This window comes from Sylvia atricapilla, chromosome 8 (assembly GCF_009819655.1).
Source record: "Sylvia atricapilla isolate bSylAtr1 chromosome 8, bSylAtr1.pri, whole genome shotgun sequence".
NCBI lineage: Eukaryota > Metazoa > Chordata > Aves > Passeriformes > Sylviidae > Sylvia > Sylvia atricapilla.
Genome location: NC_089147.1, coordinates 13268665 through 13285031, shown reverse-complemented (window position 1 = coordinate 13285031; position 16367 = coordinate 13268665). Strand labels below are relative to the sequence as shown.

Sequence of the window (16367 nt, the reverse complement as noted above, 5' to 3'; positions counted from 1 at the left end):
CTTTAGAGGGACACTGCTACACCATGTCCAGACAGAGCCATTTTTATTGCTGGGGGAATGTGGAGCTGTGCATGATGAGTGCCAGACACAGAGTAATGCTCCTCCTTGGGGGGTTTGGGGTGGGCCTTGGGGTAGTCCTTGGAAGTGGTTCACACCTCCTTCTTGCAGCAGAAACAGGGGCTGGGGCAGGGTGGCAGAGTGTGCAACTCTTGCCTTTTCCTGCTAAGCCTCACTCTCCTGGAATAGGAAGCCTGAGCTGTAGCTCATGAGGAACACTGGGGGTTGTCACCCATCTCCTGTTTCCCGTGCAGGGCTAAGCCCTTGGCAATGTCCTGGTCATGGAGGTATGAGCAAGGAACATGGGGGAGGATGTGGACCCCTGCAGGTCTGTTCCTCCCCAGCTTCTCCAGTGTCAGCATGAGATCCTTTTTTCGTCCCTGTCTCTCAGGTTCCCCCAGGAGGTGGCAGAAGCAGAAACAGTTGGGAGGATTTAGGGACCGTGGCTGCTTCTGGAAAGTGCCACGAAGAGGAGAAGGCTCCAGGGGGAGGCAGCCCTTATCCAAAGTTCTTCCTCATTATGCAAGGACGTTTCCCTGCCCATGAGATTTCCCACGGGTGACAGGGCTGTGTCTGAACCCCAGTTCACCAACAGCACTGCACAGGAGGGCAGAAACACATTGTGCTTGGAGCCACAGGGGCACTGCAGACATCAGGGGCACGTGGATGGTGCGCTGGTCCGTTGTCACGCTGTAGGGCAGGGTGGTGGCTGCCAGTCCTGCTGCAGTGCATCCTGCTGCCTGCTGCTGCATCCAGTGCCCTGGGGAAAGGGAGCAGAGCCCTGTCAATGTTGGAGGCCCTGGGGGTGCCACTTCCCCAGGGCACCCAGCCGCATATTTCACCTGTGGCCTCTTTGCAGTGGGCAAATGCCCCTTTCACCAGCTGCTCCAGTGTATTCATGACGTCAGCTGCTCACCCCATCTCTCGTCCCTCGCCAAACCATCCTCTCCCAGAGAGAAAATCCTGAAGGGGCAGATGTGGGACAGCGGGCAGAGGCTGGAAGCCACCAAGACCACCCTTCACAATGTGAGATGTGTCCAGGGCCCTTCTCCTGCCTGAGGGCTGGCAGCTGGGGAAACACCACCAGCCCTACAAGGGGGAGGATCCTGTGAGAGGCACAGGCACAGTATGTCAGCCCTCAGCCCCCCTCCATGCTCTTCACCCACCTCTCAGCAGCTATCCAGCTCTTATGTGCCAAGGGATGCCCAGCAGGGCTGGCCAAGTCCGCTCATCCACAACAGCGTCTCTCACGTCTGGATCACCAGACAAAACCTCTCCCTCCCCATGATGTCCACTTTCAGCCAGGTGCCAGCTCCTGTCTCCAGCTCATGGCCACCGTCAGTGAGTTTTTATACATAAATAGAGCTCCAAATTTAAATAGATATTTTTTCCTTTGCTTTTTTTCTGTACAGCAAGTTTCAAAAGTCAGTGAATAGCCAAAAGAATGGCCGAAGCTGGGCACGGCCCAGCTCTGCCATCCAGGAGGTAGTTTTGCCTGAGTCTTGTAACACTTCTGGCAAAGGGTGGGAGAAGGGGCTGGAGGGGAGGAGGGTCCCACTGGCAGGACCCCCCTCCCCAGCCCCTACACGGAGCTCTCATCCAGCTTTTCCACCAGTTGTGTGTGTTTTCGCTTCTCCAGAATTTTGCTGAGCTCCTCGGTGAAGGATGCACTGTAGAGTGGGGAGGCCAGTGGCTCCTCCTGCTGCTGCAGCAACATGTAGCTGTTGCCATTCATCTTGCGGAGGACATTGGGCAGAGCCCCCACACCATTGGTGAGCTCGGCTGGCAGCGGGGGTGGCAGTGGGGGCACGGCAGCCGGCAGCTCCTTGACTGGAGATGTGGCAGCTGTGGGTGCCTCGCCAGGGATGATCCGCAGGCAGCCATCGGGGTAGGTGAGCTCTTCCTCCTCCTCCTCCCGGTGGCCCTTGCGCAGGCAGTTGGCTGAGACAGTCTGCAGCTCCACGCTGGCTGGCCGCGGCTCCCCGAGCACATACTTGCCCTTGCGCTTCTCCAGGCAGGACATGTACAGGAGGATGATGCTGAGCACGGTGCAGAGCACCACCAAGGTGACGATGGCGGAAATGTAAGCCACCTTCATGTCGTTGGTCGCCTGGCTGGCGGCATGGGGTGATGGGGCAGCTGTAGGGCTGCGGGGCAGCTCGGGCAGCACGGTGAGGCTGTAGGCAGCCAGCAGTGTCCGGAGACCCTGTTCCTCCCCGTAGCAGCGGTAGTCACCGCTGTGCTGGGGCAGCGTGTCCGTCACCAGCAGCCCATCCACCCCCACACGCAGCCGGTCCTGCCCCATGCTCGACACTTCGCTGCTGTTCAGCAGCCACACGGCTCGGGCCAGGTTGGAGCGCTGGTCACAGGGCAGCAGCACATCATCCCCCTGCAGCACCGTCCGGTTCTTCCACTGCAGGGAGCCTGCGGGGACACGCACTGCCTTACACCTCTCCCAGCCATTCTAAGAGATGCTGGACACCAGCATCCCCATGGTCCCGAGAGGCAGCAGAGACTCACCCCGTCCTGAGCCGCTCCGACATCCCTTGTTGCCACTTTGAATGTCCTGCACCAGCCCTGTGCTGCAAGGCATAGAGGGCTCAGCTATACAGCCTCGGCTGAGCCCACCCGTATGGGGGTCACAGCCACCGGGAGACCCCCTGTCAGATGCCAGATCTTTGGGGTTGGCTCTGGAATGACTGTACCACGGAGTGACGTGAAACAGCATGGGATGGGGCAAGTGGAAGGTTCATGGGGACCTGTCTAGGGACGGGCAACCCATCCTTACCTGTCTGTGGTGGTGATGGTGCGGCATTCCCTGCCATCCCAGGCACAGTAGGGGTCCCGGGCGAGGATGCAGTCATAGCAGGAGGTGTACCTGGCACAGGAGGCCAGGGGTACCTGCACGATCCCACTGGCTGCCCCCACATACAGGGTCCTCTGAGGGGCAAAGGGCTGGGTCAGTATGAATCTGACATGGTGCTGCTGTGCTGTGGAGTGCCCTATGGTCCCCAGAGATCTGCCCCCAGCCTCACACCACAGCTCTCCTTTCATGGGTGTGCATGAGAGGGGCCCTCAGGTCCCAGTCAATGCTGATGGCCAGGCTGGTCCTTTACCCCAGTCTACCCTCCTGGGCTCCAGCTCACACCCTGAGCTGGGGTGACCCAGGAGTCATATCCCCCCAACCCTCCAAACAGCACAATGGCAGCTTCACAGCACAAGCATGCGCTGTGTGTGGTGTCCCCCTACTTGTTCCACCCCTCACCTTGATGTGGGAGATCACCAGGCTCTCCACAGGCTGCAGGTCCCTGAACACCTGCACCTCCTCCACAATGTGGATGCCTGAGTTCACCACCACAGCCTTGTGGATCCAGCCATGCCCTGGAGAGCAGAGCAGGGATTCAGGAGGGAATGTGAGGTGTGCCCTTTGCCCAGCAGAGGCCTGTCAAACTCATCTCACACTCACCTGTTCCCATGAAGAGCACATCATAGGAGCGGCCATCCAGAGCCTGCACCCTGTCCACAGCCAGCTGGCTGTACGCCACGTTCTTCTTCACCAGGAGCGGCTCCCCACCGGCTGGCTTCACCTCCTCAAACATGAGCGGGTGCAGCTTGACGAAGTCCAGGACACTGTTAGGCAGGTCCTGTGAGGAGTTGTAGCCCTTCCTGCGGGAGTGGTCCGTGATGCACTGCCCAGGGGAAACAGGGGTCAGAGAGGAAGGTGGCTGCCCCATGCCCCCCTGCTCTGCACTCCTAGGCACTCACAGAGCCGGGCCGGGGCTCAGGCACTGCACCGTCGTAGCGGGACCATTTGCGAGCCCAGTCCTGGTACTCCATGTAGGGGCCCTCGAAGGCATGCTGCACAGCTGAGATGTTGTAGCGGCACACGGCCGAGGCCTCCATGGTCCTCCTGAGGAGCAGACCCTCATCTAAGCCTGGGCAGATACGTGGGTGCTCCCAGCCAATGCACCCTCAGGTGCTCAGCACCTGCCTGCACATCCCCTTGAGCATCTCTAGGTCCCCTAGTGCTGCAGGCTTTTAGCCCCAGTCATATTGGCTGCTGCCCCACTCACCACTGTGCTGAGAGTGTGAAGGTGGCATAGAAGACAGTGCTGGCCCAGCCACCCCCATCCAGGCTGCAGACGCTGCGCAGCACCTCATAGTAGGGGATGTAGCAGACCAGGCGCGCCTTCATGAAGGACGTCCACTTGCGCTGCAGAATCTTCTTCCCCCCCACATCGCTCTGGGAGGGTGCAGAGAGCACTTCTGCACAGGCTGGACGGGTGTTCATTCCCCTCTGCCTGCGCCTCAGTCTTCCCACAGGCGGAGGCATGCTGCCCCTGCACCAACAGGAGCAGTGCTTGGCCCTCTGTGGCTGGGGACACGCCTACCTTGCAGACACGGGCCACCCGGGCCACTCGGGCCACCTGACTCTTGTCAAAGAAGGATGTGGTCTCCTCTCCTGCCCGCTCCATGAAGAAGTAGTAGATTTTGTCATCATCACCCACAGGGCTGTCCTTGCTCTCCCGGACCAGCACAGAGGTCACAAACTCAGCATCTGGGGACACGGAGGAAGAGGTGGCGATTGGAGACCAATAGAATGGGGAATCCCTCCCTGCCTCAGTTCCTTCTCATAGCAAACCACACAGGACTCCAGAGCCACCCTCCATGTCTGCTCCAGATTCCCCAGGGCAATGCAGTGTCCCACAGCCCATGATGCCAGCCAGAAGATGGGGGGGGGGGGGGGACAGGGACATCTCACCATTCAGCCAGTGCAGCGGGGACTCCTCCGTTTTCAGTGGCCGCTGGTGCAGGTTCCTCCGAATGTCAGGGAGGCTCCGAAACTCATAGCGTGTTGCTGTGTACAAGCCTCCATCTGTGCAGGGCAGGTGCCCATCAGCATGGCCCTGCAGCCTGAGGACAACCTCACAGGCCGCCAGCATCCCCATGCCCCAGGCAGATGAGTGGGGGGAAGACCAAGTCCTGATTTGCTAAGGCCTCTGCACATGGAACCCACCCAGCTGGCACTCCCTGGAGGGGTGGGAATGGGACCACGGTCAGTGGCATCCCACATGTCCCCACCAGCCCTGGAAAGGTGCTGCTTACCCACAATGAGGCCAGTGTATCCACGGGCAGGGTCATAAGGGCACTTCTCCTTGCCTTCCTCAAAGTGAGATGGCAACACGAACCTGTTGGCATCCTTGAGAGGGACAGGAAATCAGCTTAGACAGGAGAGGACAGACCCACCTCACCTGCCAGCCTCAGGCTCTCTGCAGAGGCTGCTAGCAGGGACAGAGTGATGCCCACAGCCATGCCCTTGTCCAAGTAAGACAAAGCCCCCTGGCACCCTCTAGCTGGACAACTAGCCACGTCCCCCAGCCACGAGTGGGTAGAGGGCTCTGGGAGGAAGGGGAGCCCAGCTGGGCATTGCACGGGCACTGGGCAGGAGCCAAAAGTGCAGCCAATATTCCCAGGCAGTGCCTGGTTGGCAGACATTGCTCAGCCAGCCTGGGGTCCCCCTAGATGCCATCCATGTCATGGCAGGAGTTACTTTCTTTGGGGTTTGCAGTTCAAAGCATGTAAAATAATGATGGGGCCTTTCCAGCTTGGCAGCTGCTCGGCCCAATTTCCAGTGTGTGCAATGGCCAAACCGGACCAGCAGCACAGCCATGGGAACAGGCACAGCCTCTCCAGGGCTCCCTGGCCACACTGCAGACATGGTCCCTGGGCCCCTTTGCCCTCCAGCTTAGGAAGGGAGGTCGGCAAATGGCAATTGAGTTTCCACTGACTCAATGAGCTACTGAAAGAGGGTCAAAGTCCCACTGCCAGTAAAACAAGACTGCTCTTGGACACTGCCATGAGTCACAGCCATGTGGGGACTCTCATACTGGCACAGGAAATTCCTGGGGAGGGGGGTGCTGAGTCAGTCCTGCCCCTGTCACCCTTCTGTGGGCATGCATACCACCTGCTGTCAGTCACTGCAGCCTCTCCTCTGGGAGGGGATTCTGCAACAACAGGCACAGGAGACCAAGTCCAGGCTCGTGCATCCCATCCTGCTGAGCCCACATATGTCCCCCACGGCACTGATCGATCCCCAGCACTCTCACTTGGGGTCAGAGTCCAACCCCAGTCATAGGGTGGAGACTTATGGCATCTGCATCATGGTGGCCACGTCCTCAAACCTACTCACCCCTACCTGGGAGTCACTCACCCCCACTGTGAGCCAGGGAGGGGCAGGGACTGCTGTAGAAAGGGAGTGGAGCTGTGGGTTGAGATGGTGGGAGAGGACAGGGGCTGCACCTCTCCGGGGTGACGGAGTGGCAGGGGACAGATGGCAGCTGTGGGCGAGCTGTACTCACGATGGCGGCACAGAGCGGGTGGAAGGCGTAGGTCCCACAGGCGTAGAGGTGAGTGCTGTTCAGCCGCTGCAGGAATCGCACGTGGTTGAAGCACTCGGTCTGCCGAGGGCAAGTGTTACAAGTGTTACAAGATGGGAAAAGAGGGGGCAGCCCCTCCCTGGCACCCACCCAGCGGCTCTACCTTGTTGTTTTTGCCCTTCTGCAGGCAGTCCATCTGCTTCTCTGGGGAGGCTTCCCAGTGGATCTGCAAGGGGAAGAGAGACTGCTACTGCATGACCCCCATCGCTGCATGGTCCCCCTGTCACTGCAAGCTCCAGTTTTCATCAGAGCCATCAGAGATGATAAAATCCTTATTTATTTAGGGAGGGATGGTTGCTCAGAGCACAAGATGACACCCTGCACACATCCCACCAGCCTGGGGCAAAAGTGGTCCCACACTCCAACCAGTGGGCAGACATCCCAGAGCACTGCAGGAGTCTGGAGGATTTTGGGATATCCTTTCCTGGGGGAGCAAAAGAATGTGATTCCCTCCCTGCCCCTCATTCTGCTGGGGAGTCCCTGAAGCAGGCAGCTCTGAGCTTGGGGATGTCTCCCACCACTGTCCCCATGCTGTCTGGCTGGAGAGAAGAACCAGGTGTCCACAGGGGACCTGGGGACAGACTTGGAGGCATCACCTCCAGGCAAGAACTGAGACGGCAAGGGGCAGGTTGAGCAGGGATAGAGTGGCCATGGTTTGGATGAGCATTGGGCAGTGTGGGACAGGAGAGGACAACCAGCTGGCAGCGGGCAGAGGCCAGGCTCACCGTGTGGTGGGAGCCGTCAGCCACGTCACTGGAGTTGAGGGCGAAGATGGCTCCCCTGGCGCCCACGTAGAGGATGCCCCGGTCGTCCTCCAGCAGCAGCGTGCTGTAGTTGAGGGTGTGCGCCTTGAAGCGCCGGACTCCTGACAGCTCTGCAAAGGGAACAGGGGGCTGAGGGGGACCCCGGGGCAGGCACAGCGCGAGCCACTGGGAAGAGACAAGAGAATGGAGCTGGAAGTGGGTGGGATAGCACTGAGGTTATCAGGCAGACAGTGCTGGGTGACAGCAGTTACAGCAGGAGGAAAGGAGAGGAGGAGGTTTGGTAAAAAGGACTAATTGGGCTCAGGCTCACAGGGGAAATTTCTCTCCACTAATTAAAGCACAGCTCAGGGGTGGGAGCTGCAATGTCTGTGCTGGCCACAGACCTGCCATGTTGTTTGGGAAACTGCTGAAGAAAGCTGAAACATGCCAGCAGTGACCCTGGCTCTGAACTGAGCCCAACAGCCCAAAGGGAAGGATAAAAAAGCCTGAACCAAAACTGTCATACAAGGGGAGTGATTCTGCAGTGACGCTGTGTGCTCCTGCCCACCAAGCCAATGAAACAATCTGGTTTGGGGTGCTGAGAAGTGTGAGGTAGGACTCAGCCCTGGCCAGAAGGACTAGCAGGAAGCGAAAATTCTATGAGGCTTGGGACCCTGTAGACAGCTGGAAAAGGAATGATTCCCTGCCTTTCCCAATAAAAGAGTCATTGCCTGGAGAGAAAAGGGCACCCTAGCTGCTAATGAAACTCTCCCACCATCGACTGCTGAGCTGAGCCTCACTAATGAGGTCAGTGATGCCATGGGGATCCCCAAGGGCCGATGACACTGCTGGGCTCATTGACACCACAGAGGTTGGAGGTCAAGAGCCCAGTGGCAATTAGAGAAAATCATGGAAGAGAGTTTCTTGCTGATTATTTGGGCCATGAGATCCCAGCCCAGGTGCAATGCCCAGCACAGGACACCCTCCAAGGGCTTCTGGGCAGGACCAGACGTTGGTCAGGCCTGGTTCCCTGTACATGCTTGTCCCCCTCTGGCTTTTGGGGACATGATTTTGCCACGGTCACTTCTTTGGGGCACCCAGTACCAGACAGCCATGTGGGCTCAGATTTCTGGAGCCCAGGGGATCAGAGGCCCCCATGTAGCTGCCCTCCCACTGTGATTGCTCTGCTCCAAGGGGGCAGCAAAGACTAGATGAAGTCACAATGCACCAAGGCCATTGCCAGCAAAATCCCTCACTGCCACCACCAGGACCCACACCCCCTTACCATCAAAGCTGACTGTTGTCCTGGGGGTGGCATCCAGGTCGGTGGCACGATGGTAGCCCATGGCTGCCGCTGCCATGAAGAGAGTTGTCAGGAGATGTGCCGGACCTCTGCTCATCTTCCTGCTCTCTCGGCAAGGGCAGCCGCCTCAGCCGCTGCCACCGGGCCGGCACAGCCGATCCTCGGCACGGGCTCTCCAGCTCTCTGGAACAGGGCTGGCCACCAAACCCTGCTGAAACACAGAGCACTGGGTCAGACACTCCGGATGTCCCAGCAGCTCGCAAGCAAGGCTTGGGAAGGAGCCAGCTGCATACACGCATGGATGCTTGACCCGGCACAGCCTCAGACCAGGGATGGCTTCAGGCAAAAACAAACCCTCGATTGCTAAAGGGGAAACTAAGACATAGCACAAGGCATGGAGCCTGCAGCCATCACGGAACATGGAGGGAAGTTTGAGCACAGTGACCTTCTACAGCATCCCCCTGGGTCAGCAACCATTCTGTCACAGCAGGGAGTTGATTGCTGAGCACTCAGGTCAGCTGCTTGGAGGTACATTTTCCTCCAAGTCTTCTCTGGGTTCATCCCTCATTCACTCCCAACCTTTTACTCCAGCAGATCCTCCTGACTGAAGGGTATGTTTCAGCAGAGCCAGCTGGTCTCTCCCTGCATTTCACACCCAAAAAGCAGACACATCTTTCCCTCAAAAGCAGAGAAAGGGGCTCAGGACCAAGCCCCTCTGTGAGTCTCTTGGCACATTGGGGCACCCCAAGACTCACTCCCCAGAGTGGCTGAAGCAGGAATGGCAACAGTGAGGGTCCTGGGGAGCCCAGGGTCTCCTTCCCAAAAGCCCAGCTGACCATGTCCTGCTGTGCAAGATACTTGCTCCTAGTTTTGCCCCCCTGAAATGATGAGACTCCGGAGGACTGAGGCATTGGGAAGGATGCTTCAGACACACAGGGACGTAAGGTGAAGGAAAATCCATACAAGAACTGCTTGGAATCTTCGGCAAGTCTTTGCAAGTGGAAACAATCTTTCCCCCCAGTGTTTTTCCACCAGATTTCAGTTTCTCTTTCATCCCAAGTTGCCTTGAAGCTCCACATCTACTGTCATGCATTCAATCCCTCACAAATAACCCCCACCTCTCTAGGTTGCACTGAGCAAAGCCGCTAGCTCTTCTTGCAGGCATTAAGGAGGAAAAAGATGACTGGGTATCTCTGAGCCAGAGAGCACCCTGTAAGTAACCAGCACCTATGTATTTGCTTCCAGGTTTATAGAAATATATATATACATCCACACACACATATATATGTAAAAACAAATACCTGACCCTGTAGAGAAGCTGCTCAAACACGCTCACTGCAGACAATTTCCCTGAAGCAATGAGTTCCAGGAAGAGGGGAGATAAAACCAAAGTAAAAAGAGCTTTGAGGCTGAAAAGGAGAAGTGGGGGACTGGATGTGGAATCAGCCACAATGCTGAAGCTTGCATCAAAGTGCTGGTTCCTTTAAGGGCTTTCAGACACAAACCTCCCACCTGCACTGACTGCTGTCCCAGAGCATTCCAGGAATGAGGCAGATGGGAAACGTTTCTCCCCTCTGCTCCACTGTCCTCCAGGCTCCAGACCAGCACAGAGCACCCAAGAGCATCTAACCCTGGGTGCAGGCAGGCTGCTGCATGCAGGGCTAAGCTCCTCAGGGAGCAGATCCCAGAGCAGGCTCACTCCATGTTACTCCTGTTTCCAGGAAAAGCCCTGTACAGACAGAGGGTCTGCCCATGAATGACAGCACAGCAATACAAGGCAGGTGAGTGCAGATGGACATCAAGAAGAAAGAATTTGCTTTGGTGGCACCATGCCTAGCACGAGCCAAGCCCACCAAGCTTTGGGCAAAGTGATGGGGTCACACCTGGAGCACCAAAGCACCATGGCCAGCCCCTATGCTGACAGCTCTCCACCCCACCAGTGGGACCAGGGCCACTCTGAAAGTTACAGGGACCCTTCTGCAAGCCTCCACATGGGGACATGAGTCTGGAATCATGCACGAGACACAAGAGCTGCTGCACCTGGGATGTGAAAGCAAAGTGGAGGAGAAACCTCCTTATGACAAGGCAAACAATGATCTCTCATAAATGAGTAACAGCCCTGCATGCTGCTGGGCGTCCTCACCTTATCTCCCCTGCACAAACAAGTCCTGAACTTTGCCTGCTGCTTGGCTCCTGATGTGCTAGGGACCGGAGCCGGGCAGGGCTGCAGGGATGGTGTTTGTCACAGCACTGGCGCGATGCTGCGAGCCAGCCCCAGCTATTTAATCACACACACCGAGCTTCTGCAGGGGGAAAACAAAAATAGATTGAACTGGGAGGCTGTGCAGGGTTCTTGGCTGGGCAGGGGGGAGCAGCCTCCCATGCTGTCAGGGCTGGGCTCTTCTGCTTTTTCCAGGGAAGCAGTAACACCCATTTTCAAAGGCTCCTTTGCCCGAGATCAGATGTAACTTTGTCCTAAAGAACGTTTAATCAGTTACGCTGTAAGAGCCAGTTAATATTTTACTCAAAGATCAGGGCTGTTCCAAGCTTCCTTATTTTTTTATTTTCTAGTTTTTATTTTTCATACCTAGAGTGGGGGAGAAAAAGCAAGAAGGAACTGAAACAATCCTTGGCTCCCCTCAGGTCAATACCCCAGTCTGCAGCCGCACCAAACACCCCCAAACCCATCACTTCCCCCTTGTCAGAGTGCAAGTTCTAAGCTCAGGTGAAGCTGAGGGCTCAGGCAAGAAGCAGAGGAGGTCTTGTTCTGTGGGACCCACCACTATGGCTGGGGGCAGATGGATTACACAAGTCCAGCACTTCAACAAGAAATGATAAAAAGCTGGGAATGAAAATGCTGCAGAGTTTTCTCTAGGAGAGGAAAACAAAAAGGGGAGAGGAAGAGGCTGAAAAGCAGCAGTAGCACCAATAAAACTAAGAGCTCAAGAGAAAAACTGCCCAGAAAAGCCCACCCCATCCCAAGAAGCGAGCTCCCAAGTCCTTTGGCACCTCACCTACTTCCCAGCGCAGAGGGGTCCGACATAGGACCTGATAGTCCAGTCTCAGCTCCCACGCTGGCCGGCAACGCTGAAGGAGCAGATGGTGGATGCAGGACCCAGCCACAGGGCTGACGGACACCCTGAGAGCAGCAAAGTCAGGAACCAGCTGCTCTACTCATAATGTTTAATATCCACACAGGCAAAAGTCCACCCTCCTACCACTGGTTATCAGTGCTCCTACGTGCTTCAGCCACAGCTCCCAGCATGGAGCCTGACCCAGGTACTGTCTCTCACCAGTGGGATGTGTTTGCTGGTCCCTGGGGAAGGAGAAAAGGAGTGGGGCAGCAGAGGCCTGCAGACGTGGGTGAGCCACAGCAGAGCGAGCCCTGGTCAGGTCTGACTGGGTTTACTGGGTCACGGCGGAAGCTGTGTGAGCATGACTGTCCCGGCCTCAGCCTCCCACCAGCAGCCAGCCAGCACAGCACACCCAAATGAGCTGGCCCAGTTGGCACCTCCTTAAAATCCCCATGGCCAGCGTCTCTGGAGGAGGAAAAAGCCTTTTGATGAGTGAATTTCACAGCCTCAACAACCTGGATCTGGCCAAAGAAAGGAGCCAAAGCTGCCACACACCTCAACAGCCACTGCAGCAGGACATTCTGTGGACACAGGAGCCCTTTCCATGGCCCCATGGTCGTTAAAGTCACAAGGCAGCAAAACCTGGGAGCACAAGCTGTTTGCAAGCTGCAGTGCAGGGAAGCTGCGCTGTCTGTGGGGCTGGCAAACTTGGAGAGACCACAGACAGGGTCTCACAGGCCCCCAGTGGATGTTTCCTCATCAGCACAGCTAAAAATTACGCCGGCTTTTTAATTTCAAACTCAGGAGAAAGAATGGAAGTGGTGAGTGGGAGCAGCACATCTCCAGCTTACCCTCAGCATCCATTCTGCATGGCAGGACAGATTTGCAGAGTGGGATAAGACACTTCCCCATCCCACCCCTTCCTAGGCAGCTTGTAGCCGTTCCAACAAGATCTAGTAAAGCCCAAGCAGGCCCCTGGAGTGGCTGGACATTCCCCTTCTCTCATGGGCTGTTCCCCTTCGGATCACAGACTACTACAAGCAAGCACTGCCAGTTTCCCAGTGGGAGACACGGATTTCCAGTGGGTCTTCTCTGGGTTATGGAGCTGCAAAACAGCCTTAACAGAATCCCCATCAGGGACTGCACCAGAAGACACCAACTGCACTTTGCTTTTTTATGGCAGCCCAGCCTGGGCACTCCAAACCCCATGCAACCAATTCCACTCTACTCACTGGGGCCAAGCCTGGCACACCCCCCTGCAGCCACTCACATTCCCATGTTCTACCCTCCAGGAGACCCACTCAAGTTGCCTTCAGGTTCAGCTGAAACAGCTCAACCCGTTCTAGGCACAGGCTGGGGGAAAGGCACCTGCCCCAGGGGATGAGGTGGGGAGAGGCTCCCAGGCGTGGGAACAGCCAGTAAGTTATGGGAAAGGAGCCATCCAGGGATGGGAGACAGGCCTGGCCCCAGCCTGATGCCAGCGCAGTGCATTTTGGGCCCCCTTCCCTGGAGGCGGCAGACCTTGGGTGGGAAATCCTGCGAGATGTGGGAAGAGGAGCCGGGATGGAGGTTGCCAGGCAACTTTAATTCAGTCCTTGACGAACTTCCAGCACTTGGCTTCTGCTGCAGAGCCCAACCAGCAAATGATAAAACATCAGATCCACCCCAAGCCCATAGTGTCCATCTGTCCATTTGTTGGAGGAGTTTGCTTCTGGCCTTGTGCCCTCCAAGTATATAGGTCCCCTGTGGCAGCACCCCCAAAGGCCACCCCCCAAAAAAAAACACTGTTCCCGGCACAGATTTGCAGGGACAGGATTTGACCCGTGGGACTGGGCTGGCGCTGCTGCACACATATTTCTCAACCAGACAGAATTTTTGTCAACAACACAAGAGAAAAGAATGCAAACTTGCCAAATGCCCTCCAGGAAGAGGGGACCCGTGCTGGGTCAGGGAGAGGAGCACAGTGACCTCCTGGGAGCCCCTCCCTGGGTTTATTTTAGTTGCTTTATTTAAACAAAACCATGCTTGACCCTGAGGTGCTTCAGCAGACACACACTAGAGCTTCTGCCATTCAGGAAGCAGATGTACTTCTCCTTTACCCAAATTTGGGATTTGGGCACTGAGAAGAGGAGGAAGAGCTGCAACATCAGCTCCTCTCACAGAGTATACTTCCCTGCTCCCGACGCAAAGCCCCCACGCAGAGCCCAGCCATCATGGAGCCAGGCAGGCGGGGGGCACGCTCCTGCAGGCCATGGGAACAGGCTCTGAATTCCCACAGCACAGTCCCCACCAGCCACCAGCAGAGCCCAGCACATCCAGCAGAGGAGAGCATCCACCTCTGACCCCAGAAATGTCACGGCAGGGAGGAGACATGTGAAGTAGCAAAGTGATGGATGGGAGAGCAAGTAGGGACAGTCAGGGATGTGGGCCGGTTTAAGGGGAACCAGTGCTGGAGGGAGCCAAACATCCCTGGAAGGACAAGCTGGGCAGTCAGCAACAAAACTAACAACAGCCCAGTTTCCAACAGATTTGCCCCCCCAGCACCACATTTTAATCACCATCCCCCTGCTGCACTCCCGTGGGGGATGTTGCCCACCCCACTAGGGACAGGGATACATGATGTCCCCCCTGCACGGCTGCAGGGATCGGGGTGTGTTAGCTTCTCACTAGCTCCCGGTTTTCACTAATCTCACAAGAACTCGTTCCTCTCCTCCATCAGGTCGGATCTTATGTGGAGCAGGAGGTTCAAAGGGGCTGCCAGACAGCAACAGAGCTCCGTGTCAGGTCCCCATGAGGGGTCTCCAGCCATTCTCCTCCAAACCCACCCAAAAAATTCTGACGGAGAAAATAAGGAAAGCTGCTCTGCCCTGTGCCATGGCTGCCAGGCACAGGGGCAGCTCTGCTCCAGCTGGTCCTGACACGACACAAGCAGACAGCAAGAGCACAGTGCCTGGGACAGCAGAACAGATCACTTCTCCACTGCCCACCCTAATGGAAAACCCACCAACACCGTCTGTTAATTGAAACAGCTCCTTGCCTGGATCCAGAGGCATGGCCAGGAGATGGCCTGGAAGGGTGCAGGGAGCAAAGGCTGAAGGGCAAACCCTTGCAGCCAGAGGTTGGACCAAGAGCACCAAGGGATGCCACAGGCAGCCCAGATCCAGAGCCCCTGGACAGAGCCGCAAAACTCCCCTGACAGGAACAATTCCTCACGTGCTAGAGGCCATTAGCCCTCACAGGACAGCAGTGAGGACACAGTCCCTACAGTTCTAACCCTCTCACACAGCACACATCTCCCCTTTGGAAATACCACAGCAGCAGCCCTGGGTTGACCCCACAGCCTGGGAGCACCTGAGTGTACAGCCGGGAGTCGTGCAACAACCGGGAAGTGAAACCGGATGGTGCCGAGACTTGGTGGCCTCGCTCTGACTTCGGCCACAGACACACCTCCAATCCAGGACACGGGGGAGGCAGAGTGCAGCCATTGAGCTCTGGGATACGGGATGCAGATCTCTGGGGCTCCCACCTCCTCCATCGCTAGGAAGGGGCAAGCTTGGTGCTAGTAACATCACCTCCAATCCCCAACATGTTCCATCCTTTTTTCATTTGCAGCGTGACAAGCCTCACGGCTGGCCGGCAGCCCCTCGGCAGCCTGGACAAACGAGCAGACAGAAGCCCTCCACATCACAGCAAATTCTCCCAGCAAGGGGGCGTCTGCATCCAAGTGGCTCAGCCCTGGATGTGATCTGCAATTCAGCCTTCAAAGGCTTTGTGGCTGAAGCACATTGTCTCCTCAGCAGAAGCAGCAAAATATTTGTAAAATTAAATTCCCAGGAACAATTAGAAAGAAACAAGAAAAAAAACCCAACCCTAAATGTTAAAGGACATCTCAAAGCCAGCAGATTTCAGGGCTTTTTAAAGCATCTGAATCCATTAGCCCGTCCCTGCGGCTGCACTGTGTTTCATTTCACTGGGCTCATACAATGCAAGACATGGAATTAACTTGGGTGTTTGTTTAGAGCCGGTTTGTCTTCCAGTTAGTTTCCAAAGCCAGGTTGGGTTTCAAAGATGTTTCTTGGCAATGCCTGGGGTTCCCACCGTCAGGAAGGTGCGGGGCTTTCCCAAGGGGAAACAGGCTCAGAAATCACAGAGTCCCCTTGGAAGCAGGGGCAAGAGGTGGAGCAAAACCCAACTTGCCTGCAGTGAACATGGGGCTTTCTGCTGCAAGCCTGTTCCTTTCCTTTTTATTTATTCCAAAGATAAACTGTTTTCTTTTCCAAAGTCCAGCAAAAACAGATGACGGGAGCAGTTTTAGGGTTTTCAGTTTCAACAGTATCTTCTTTTTCCTTTGCTTTCCCTGCAACAAAGCTTCAGTTTGGGGTTAAACCCGATTTTGATATTCCACTTTGCATTCAAAACAGCACAGCACAAAGCAGTAACATCTGGCCTTTCCCACAGTTGTTTACATACCACCAGCTTTGCTGCCCCAAAATCAGATCCCCACATTATTTACATGGGCTGGGCTTTGCAACAGGCAAACAGTCACCCTCCATCAGGTAACAGAGGTGGGATTCTACCTGGAGAGATCTTTTAAACGACAAGAAAAGCAGAACCCAGAACACACCCTGAATCACAAAGCTGCATCCTGGCCCCCACACTGCTCAGTAACCTGGTGCCTCGTAACCCTCGGCTTCCTTCATCTCTGAACAGCAGAGCTCAGGGCCCAGGAAGAAGGAAGGGGTGGCTTTGGTGA

At 56.2% G+C, this 16367-nt stretch overlaps 1 protein-coding gene across 2 annotated transcripts in view; it reads right to left on the bottom strand.

Moving 5' to 3' along the window:
• Positions 1–24: 24 nt before the first annotated feature.
• SEMA4G (semaphorin 4G) overlaps positions 25–16367 on the bottom strand; it is a 29200-nt gene continuing 12857 nt past the window's right edge. The window contains exons 2-15 of one of the 2 annotated variants that reach the window (XM_066323674.1): positions 8523–8751; positions 7220–7368; positions 6598–6660; positions 6417–6515; positions 5164–5257; positions 4820–4933; positions 4449–4615; positions 4131–4300; positions 3823–3967; positions 3524–3746; positions 3323–3438; positions 2846–2997; positions 2578–2639; positions 25–2496 (exon numbers count right to left, since the gene is read on the bottom strand). In XM_066323674.1, the coding sequence (XP_066179771.1) occupies positions 1640–2496; positions 2578–2639; positions 2846–2997; positions 3323–3438; positions 3524–3746; positions 3823–3967; positions 4131–4300; positions 4449–4615; positions 4820–4933; positions 5164–5257; positions 6417–6515; positions 6598–6660; positions 7220–7368; positions 8523–8637 (2526 nt within the window). In that variant the 5' untranslated portion in view covers positions 8638–8751 and the 3' untranslated portion in view covers positions 25–1639. The remainder of the gene's footprint in view (positions 2497–2577; positions 2640–2845; positions 2998–3322; positions 3439–3523; positions 3747–3822; positions 3968–4130; positions 4301–4448; positions 4616–4819; positions 4934–5163; positions 5258–6416; positions 6516–6597; positions 6661–7219; positions 7369–8522; positions 8752–16367) is intronic. The other variant, XM_066323675.1, reaches the window with a different exon arrangement.